This window comes from Ostrea edulis, chromosome 2 (assembly GCF_947568905.1).
Source record: "Ostrea edulis chromosome 2, xbOstEdul1.1, whole genome shotgun sequence".
Lineage (NCBI taxonomy): Eukaryota > Metazoa > Mollusca > Bivalvia > Ostreida > Ostreidae > Ostrea > Ostrea edulis.
Window position 1 is genome coordinate 53,490,852 of NC_079165.1, and position 9,923 is coordinate 53,500,774.

The window sequence follows — 9,923 nt, forward strand, 5'->3', positions numbered from 1 at the left end:
TTTTCAATTTATTTCTCATCACATGCATGACATTTCATATCTATGAATGGACTTATTCTTCTGAATATGAAAATAATGAATTACTGGAAACAAAATAAGTAAAAATTTAATATGGGAATAAAAAATATTAAAAGACCATTCAAAGTGCGCAGTGTGTGCTGCATTCCTGAAATGGGATCAAATATCATTAAAGGAACTGCATCTCGTGTGTCTATTTTTCCCCTTTTATATTCATTCATTTTTATTTTCATATTTTATTATTATTATATTTATTCATTATACCTTCCTTTTTTAAGGGAGTGTCTCTTCTAATACGGAATTTCATACTATGAATTGAAAAAACAACAAATCTATGACAGAACAACAAACCTGTGGCAGAAGAACTTTATCTGTTTATATAGACTGCAAATCAGTAAAGGTGATTAATTTCAGTCTACTTAACATTCATTGGCGAATCTCGACGGGGGAGAGGATTGCAAGGGCCGCAGTCCCCCTTTTGATTTTCGAGTGTGAGAGAGAGTTTATTTATGCGGGAAAATGACTTTCAATCGCCCACGTCTCTCCAACACGAGGTCAGCACTTGGAAACAGAAGTGGTCAGTCATAGATTCAGTTGATGCCAAGTGGAATACTTGTCGGAATTCAATAAAGATATTTTCCAACCTGCAGAAATTATAATCTTCATCGACTACACCTTATAACCTTACCAACTGCAAAGCAGAAAGGTCCTTTTCATTTCAACACGTACTTGTAAAGATAAACTTACGTTCCACAATGGGCAAGGAGAGACTTTCTGAAGTGGCATTAATGAATGATTACCCCCATATCAAACTGGACATTAATTATCTAACAAAGAGATTCATTCACATGCATCCGAAAAGAATCAATGTGAAATGATCAATGCCGGATCAAAATTTAATTCTAAATATTTATGGGGGAGGGGTTCAAATCTCTTGCTAGTTTATGCAATCCAACATCGATATTCATGTACACTGATTATTATTTTCAACATCATAAAATTTTGTTTTAAGGGGAAGGGGGTGTTGATGAAGACTAAGTGAATTAAGTTTTTTGTCAGACATTGAACATTGTAAATACGTTTGTCATTTTCAATTCTTTTTTAAAGGATGTTTTAATCGGTAACTAACTTATTAAAACTGCAAGCATACGATAAAATAAGTACACTGTACAAAACACGGTATCAACAACAGTCAACAGATCCTCTGGTTCATCCCCTTTGAAAATCAAGATCCGCGCCTGATATTATGGTCGAGATCAATCAAACATTATGCAATTCCATGTATTTCAACACTTCTGTTGTTTGGTGGGGATTTTTTTTTTTGGTGTGGGTTTTTTCTTCTATTCATTTTATTTTTTTTTAAATTTCTTTTCTAATCCCGTGGGGATCCGTATTAGAATAGGTCTTCAGTACCCCCTTGCTTGTCGTAAGAGGCGACTAAATGGGGCTGTCCTTCAGATGAGACCGCAAAAATCGAGGCCCCGTGTCACAGCAGGTGTGGCACGATAAAGACCCCTCCCTGCTCAATTGCCATAAGCGCCGAGCATAGGCCTAAATTTTGCAGTCCTTCACCGGCAGTGGTGACGTCTCCATATGAGCGAAATATTCTCGAGAGGGACGTAAAACAATATTCAATCAGTCATTCTTTTGGGGGGGGGGGGGGCTTTTTTTCTTGTTTTGTTAAACCAATGACATTTTTGAAAGCAAACACAATATGCGCATTTATTTCAGACAATATCGAACTTGCGATTATACATTTTTACAAATTGCATTTTATTTTATTTTTCATTCTATCAATCACTTAAAATAATTTATGTAACAACTTCCTTTTTATCTATATTGTTTTCTGTATTTTCATATTCAGAAAAATATGTCCATTCACAAAAATAGGATGAGTGTAAAACTTATACGGTACCAATTTTGATGCACCAGATGCGCAATTCGACAAATAATGTCTCTTCAGTGATGCTCAACCGAAATGTTTGAAATGCGAAATAACGATAAACTTGCTAGAGCTATTATAGGGGAAAACAGTTTGCCAAAAAAGTGGAGTCAAATTCATCTAAGGATAAGAGCTTTGCATGAGGGAGATAATCCTTAATTTTGAAATGAATTTCTAAATTTTATCACAGCAATTAAATATACATTCGTATTTTCACGCTAGTAACGAAGTACTTAGCTACCAGGCTGTAGAAACCCTCGGGGACTAACAGTCCACCAGCAGAGGCCTCGACCCTGGGGTCATAATAGTAATAATTAGTGTGATGAAAAAATAAACTGAAAAAGTTAGATTTTTTGCGATTTACTAAAGTAAGGCATTTCACCCCTCTTGGGCCTCTAGCTGTTTTACAAAATGAGGTGACACATGCGCTGAAGTCATTGTTTATCATGGAGGCGGATTTGACAGCGAAAGGATGTAGTGTTTGAAATGACGACGATTATCGTTGCTTTAGTGTGGAATTGAATGGTTTCAATTGTATTCACTTGCGGAAAAATCATTCATGAATTGATTTATGTAAGTTTTCGAACGATTCACATCAAATGTAAGCTGAAATAAATTCAAACCGAAGCGCGACTGATTTCCCACCTACTTTATGAAGGCTTGGACAGAAACGAGGGGGATAGGAAAGACCGAATATAAATTACCACCTCGTTTCCACAGAAACTATGTGATAACTTGATTGACTTTTGGGTTAGATGTATACGAAACTAAGATTTAAACGAAAAAAGGGGAGTGTATGAAAGAAAGACTATTGAAGGTATTGTAACGTGTGTCCAGCCGAGTGGTCACTATTTATCTGTGGACACGTACCCGGTTACAACCGGGATTCTGCAGTGCATATGATTTATAGGAATGCCTGTTGTCTACAAGGCAAAAAACGAACTTATTCAATATATTTACGATGACTGTTTTCAGCCAATTTACCTAATCAATATATTTACTACGATTCGTATTTCAAAATCAAGATATAATTCAACAAGGATTTAACCTAACCCTTTACTTCCCTAAATCCAATGTCCCTGGACAATTGGTCCTTACAAATGGTTCAGACTACCGACCTGAGGTTTCTTACCAGCTGATGTCTCCAGCTCACTTTGACACTGGGGTACAGACTTATTCAGCCTTTATTGCCAAGTGTCAAAGCTACGATGGTTAATCAGCTATCCAACCTACACTATAAAGTTTATTCAGCCCTAACGTAGCCTTTTGTCTGCTAAATGATTGTGTGATGCGTACAGTGTGTGTGTCTGTTTTTGTCTGTGCTTGTCACTTTCGCTTCCAGCTCCACCCCTGGCTAGCAGCTTGCTGTGAAAAGTAAGCAAAATCCATCAGTCTTACCTGCCAGGTATAGCCACTCCACAGTAAGACCTATGTGACCCAGATATGGGATCCTCCCCGAGGTAGCAGATGGGTTTTGGGGCATGACCTCAAAGCTGAACCACAGGGTCTTGGAGGAGACTAGGCCCCTAAATGCACGGTATGCATGGCCCACCGGTGTGTGGATATGCCCTGGTGCCTGCAAACCTAGTCCCCAGCTATGGGTTAAATAGTTCTACTGCCTTGTAGAAAGGTTTTGGTTAACCAAAGGCTATGGGAAAGAAACCCAGACAGAAAATCCGGGTAGATGCAACCCGATAGCACAGTCAATGCAATCATCTACGGGAAGGAAACCCCAAAAGAAAAACCCGGTCCACCAGAGAGGAGGTTAGGCGTTGGGCTAACTACCCCACCCTAGAAAAATCAACCAAGTTACAGAAACGTCAACAAGCATGTATAGAAACTCTGTTAACAGTCTAATGGACGGCTTGAGTCATGACCAGCATGACGGTATGACATCTGCTAATGAAAGCCTAACTAGGGAAGTTAGTAGAAAGAAACCAAGTCTCCTTAGGCCGAAAAGTAAGATCAAATTAGGTGCCTGGAATGTCCGTACTATGTATGAGGTGTCAAAATCTGCACAAGTTACCAACACTATGCAACAATATGACATTGATATTCTAGGCGTAAGCGAGTGTCGCTGGACTGGATCTGGGAGGATGAAACTCAACTCAGGTCACACCATACTATACTCAGGACACCAGAGTAATCATATACGAGGTGTGGCAATTATTATGAAAGAAGAAGTGACAAAAACTTTACTGGAATGGGAACCAATTATAACAGCCAGATTTAATTCAAAATACTGTAAGCTAACAATCATTCAGTGTTATGCACCAACTAACGATGCTGACGAGGAAACAAAAGCCGAATTCTATGAGCAGCTCCAATACATCTTCTCCAAAGTGCCACAACACGACCTAGTCTTAATAACAGGCGATATGAATGCCAAAGTAGGATCCGAAAATACCAATGTTGAAGAAATCATGGGAAAAATGGATGTGGGATAAGAAATGAAAATGGAGAACAATTGGTAGATTTTTGCCTCAGTAACAACTTAGTCATTGGAGGTACCATCTTTCCACATCTAGATATACACAAACTTACTTGGAAATCACCAGATGGCAGAACAACTAATCAAATAGACCATTTTATGATCAACAGAAAATGGAGAAGATCACTACAGGATGTCAGAGTGATTAGAGGTGCTGATGTCAACAGTGATCACTACCTTCTGAGAGCAATTGTACAACTAAAGCTCAGAAAAACACCAAAGCAAGCAAACAACCGGAGGAAACTTGACATTCCACGACTGAATTCTCCAACAGTTAGAAAAGCATTTAACCTTGAACTTAAGAACAGGTTCAGTGTATTGGAAAATGAAGATACAATAGAAGAGCATTGGAACAATATTAAATCAATTTACAATGAGACAGCAGAAAAAATAATTGGTTTCCAGACCAAGAAGAACAAGGAATGGCTGTCAGAAGAGACATGGAAAAAGATAGAAGAACGGAAGGGCATCAAACAGAAAATTCTTAACACCAAATCAGCAAGACTGCAAGACCAGCTGCAGATGAACTACAAAACAAAGGACAGAGAGGTAAAAAGAAGTGCAAGAAAGGATAAACGCAAATACACTGATGATCTTGCTGAAGAGGCAGAAAGAGCAGCCACTCACGGTGAACTGAGTACTGTCTACAAAATAACCAAACAGCTTTGTGGTGATAAGACCTCAAAAACAAGCCAAGTAAAAGACAAACAAGGAAACTCACTGACGAGAGAGGAAGAACAAGCAAAGAGATGGGTAGAACATTTTAAAGAAGTACTTAACTGTCCTGATCCATCAGAAAAAGCCACTATTACACCAACTGCCGAGGACATTAATATTGATACAAGCCCACCAACACTAGAAGAGATCATTAAAGCAATTAAATCATTGAAAAACAGAAAAGCAGCTGGAATCGATGCCATCCCTGCCGAGTTATTAAAATCTGATACTAATTTAACAGCAAAAGTTCTACATCAACTCTTTAAAAACATCTGGGACAAAGAGACTATACCATCAGATTGGAATAAAGGCCTTATTGTACTGCTTCCAAAGAAAGGAGACCTACTCTGCTGTGACAACTGGAGAGGAATCACTCTACTCTCTGTACCTAGCAAAGTATTCTGCAAGATCTTTCTCAACCGAATCGATACAGCCATTGATCGGAAGCTAAGGGAAGAACAGGCTGGTTTCAGAAAAGGCAGAGGTTGTATTGACCAAATATTTGCTCTTCGAAATATAATCGAACAATGCATTGAATGGAACACACCTTTATTCATAAACTTTATAGACTTTAAGAGAGCCTTCGATATCGTCCACCGAGACACACTTTGGGAAATATTGACAGCATATGGTATACCAACGAAACTTATCACTCTCATAAAATGCTTCTATCAAAATTTTGAATGCAACATCATATTAGAAAACAACATTTCTGATCCATTCGAAGTAAAATCTGGTGTCCGTCAAGGATGTATTCTATCACCCATACTATTCTTGATGGTAATAGATTGGATACAGAGAAACACAACATCTGTTAGAAATGGAATACAGTGGACAATGTTTAAACAATTAGAAGACCTTGATTTTGCTGATGACCTAGCAGAAATATCAACAACCCAGAGACAACTACAAGAAAAAACAAACATCTTAAATTCATATGCCCAAAAGACCGGACTAAACATCAACATAGCAAAAACAAGTGATGGTGGTAAACCAGAAAATCACAGATCCAATTACCATCAATAACCATCCAATTGTAAATGTAGAAGATTTTACATATCTTGGCAGTGTAATCAGCAATGACAATGGAGCAAAAACAGACATACAATCAAGAATATCAAAAGCCCGTACAGCCTTTCACAGACTTCAGCCAATCTGGAAGTCACAAAACTTCAGCATAAACACCAAGCTGAAGTTGTTTAACAGCAACGTGAAATCAGTCCTCCTTTACGGCTCGGAATGCTGGAGAATAATACAGAGCGACATACAGAGGATAGAGGCATTCCATAACAGCTGCCTCAGAAAAATTCATCGAATATACTGGCCTAACAAGATAACAAACAAGAACTTGTTCAATATTAGCAAATGTAGTAGTATCTCAACACAGATAAAACAGCGGCGCTTTAGATGGCTAGGTCATGTTCTGAGAATGCCCAGTGAGAAGATTCCAAAAACTGCCTTGCACTGGACACCACCAGGGAAACGAAAGCCAGGAAGACCTCGAACCACCTGGAGGAGAACCATCCAAGCGGAACTTCAAGAGGAAGGTTACACCTGGGGGCAGGCTCAGCACTTGGCAAAGGACAGGGACAAATGGAGGAAGCTTGTTGGTGCCTTATGTCCCACCGGGGATGAAGAGGATAAGGAAGGAACGTAGCCTTTTACTTACAAAGGATCAGGTTATTGAGCTTCTCTTTTGTGCACTTCTCTGCACAGCTGCGGAGATCAGACTGACTGATCTGCGGTCGATCGCTGTATATATAGCATTAGCCCAGTCCATTTCACTGTAGGGAAAACAGGTTATAACCATGGCAAAACCCGATACCACCCGATTTTCTTTGATTGGTATAACCTGAATCATCACCGTATGAAAATATGGCATGGGGAATTACATTCTGGTGCCCTGGTTTTTAAACTTATTTTTATAATAAATTCCCAACTGGTAGGGAATAACTGGGGTCTTGGCCAAGAAATTACTTTCTGAGATTTTTGCATTCATGGGCAGGATGGTGTCCGCCACATTGTTTGCATGGGTGTTTGAAACTGCAAAAAGAGGGGAAATTACAAGTTTACCTTGATTGAATATAATATATTTGGCAAGTGGTTGTGGATCAACCCTGTTTGTTGACCTAATTTGGTGGTATTTTATTGGTAATCAGACTGGATCTGCCCCGAGATAGGACTGCTCTGAGAGAAGGTATTGGCGACATTCAGTAACAAGAGCTCGTATATATCCGACCCCGGAGGATATTTAGATTATTAGCCATTGAAAGTTTTAACTGTTCCTGGTATCTGAACCGACCGGGTGAAAGGTTTGCTGCGATGCGTATGTCCCTGATATATATGTGCAAGTCTGGTGCTTTGGTTGGACATTTCCCAGAAAACACTTGAACAAGAAATGTTTGTAAAACATATATGCCCCCATGGTGCAAAATTGAAAGGGGGAAATAAACACGCATGATCTAACCGACAGCAGTGGCAAACCAATTCCAGACACCGAGCAGACACCCACCCCCCCCCCCACCCCCCCAGGGTGGACTTCATCAAGCGACCTAAAAACAATTTGGGGTCATATACTAATTCTGATGTACCGGTGTACCAAGATTGGTGTCAATCAAGCAAATGATGCCCAAAACATACCAAACGATATATTACCATGTTAATTTGACCCTTAACCATATGATATTATAGGGGGCATCTAATCCCCATGATGCGCCAATACACCAAGTCTGATGTCTGACAAACATAGGGTTCTCAAGATGTTGAATGAAAAATATATTTCTATGTTCAGTTTGACATTGACATTTGATCTCACAATCAATAGGTGTAATCTACTTCTTAGAATGTAGCAGTGTGTGAAGTTTGATGTATGTTAAGCATAGGAGCTCTCAGATATGAACAGACAGATGTTCCTGTAGCCAGAATGACCCTTGAACTTGACCAAAAAATCAGTAGTGGTCATCTACTTCTTAAAGGGGATGGACACGATTTGAGCCGAAAATTTTCAAATTTTATTTCTCCAGTCCCAATGCCTAGAATGCTCAACCAATACACTTCTAACGATTAGCAGAAATTCGAATATCAGTTGTCGAGGTGTATGGGAGATACAGAGCTCACAACTTATTGTCATGCAAACAAGGCCCGCGCCATGACCTTGTTTACATATGTTAAATATACTACTATACGTTCGTTTAAAGCAAATGTTTCAATGTACAAATTAATTCTGAACACAATTCAATAGTTTCTAGTGTTTAGCACAACTTATTTTGTTTTAAACATGCTATAGCTATTTTCTATTAAGGAATCTAACATGGCACGAGCCCCGCTTACATAACAAAGAACTGTGATTGCTGCATCTCACTTGTAACTTGATTGATATTCAAACCTTGGCTGACCACCAGAAACACCCCAGTCAAGTATTGTAAACAACAAAACTAGAAAAATAAAATGTTCGGCTCAAACGTGTCCATGCCCGTTAAATATGTACCAGTGTACCAAGTTGATGTATATCAAGCAGTGTTCTCGAGATATCGAATGGACAATATATTCCTATGTCCAGTTAAAATCAATAGGTGTAATCTACTCCTTAGAATGTACTGGTCAGTGTATAAAGTTTGATGGCTGTCAAGCAAAGGAGGTTCTGGGGATATTGACCGGACAGTACATTCCTACTTCCAGTATGACCCTTGACCTCAAAATTGGAAAGGTGTTGTCTACTACGAAGAATGTAACAGTGAACCAAGTGTAATGTATGTTAAGCAAAGGGTTCTCAAGATAAGGAGATTACAGCATTTTCCTATGTCCAGTATGGCGCTCAACAAGGGTCATCTATCTTAGGATAGTTTGATGTCTGTCAAGCAAGGGGGGGGGGGTCAGTATGACCCTAGACCTTTGGCCCCGAAATCGATGGTGCGATCCGCCGCCCCCTCCCCCCCCCCCCCCCCCCCCAGATGCACCAGCACACCAAGCCCGATGTCTGTCGAATTGTGTCGATCAACGGGTTCTCAAGACATAGACAGACAGTATATTCCTTTGTCCAGTTTGAGCCTTGACCATTGACCGTTGAATGTTCATGTTTCGAACCCATCGCATTCTGTGCCAATGGGAGTTCCAAGGCCGATTGGCGGTGTATTACCGTTAGTCGTACAGGAATCACTCTCATGTCCTCAAAATAAGCCAATGGGTGTATCTCATCAGACATACCAACCCTATGTATCAAATACACAAATGCATCACACTCAAAATCCAAGTATGCATCTAGTAGTGCAACCACCATCTCAACTACCACAACAGTTACCACACCAACCACCTCAACAATAGCCACAGTTATCCCAACAGCTATCACACCAACCACAGCATCAACCACCTCAACCCCAACAACATCCACAATTACAACAACCCCAATTAGTACCTCAAGCACCACAAAGACAAGATAGCTTAGATTCATTACCCAAGACTTTGAGGTATGATGGCACAGACTCCTGGAAAGCATTCCAGCAAAAGTTTACTCGTTTTGCTTAAGTCAAGGCCTCAGGAGTCCAAGGATTACTTGGGGTGGCGTCTAGAGGGTAAAGCCGGTGACTACTTTGCCAGAATTGTCACGCAACATGTAGACATTGGTTTTATTCAATTAATGCAAAAAATGGAAAAGCGTTTTGGGTATAAGGAAATACCAAAACGGCACAGCTTAAGCTTGGAGCCATTGTTCAGAGTACTGGAGAAAGTACGACGGAGTGGGCTGATCGAGCTTTTGAG

The 9,923-nt window shown here is 39.8% G+C and overlaps 1 protein-coding gene across 1 annotated transcript; it reads left to right on the top strand.

Annotated features, from left to right (window-relative positions):
* The first annotated feature begins 3,789 nt into the window (after window positions 1-3,789).
* On the top strand, window positions 3,790-4,407 carry LOC125679972 (craniofacial development protein 2-like). The gene has a single exon (XM_048919421.1). The coding sequence runs from the start codon at window positions 3,790-3,792 to the stop codon at window positions 4,405-4,407; it is 618 nt and encodes a 205-aa protein (XP_048775378.1).
* The last annotated feature ends 5,516 nt before the right edge of the window (window positions 4,408-9,923 follow it).

Bases quoted from the DNA above. Each gene is read 5' to 3' on its own strand.
- LOC125679972 (XM_048919421.1), top strand. From the start codon at position 3,790: ATGTATAGAAACTCTGTTAACAGTCTAATGGACGGCTTGAGTCATGAC.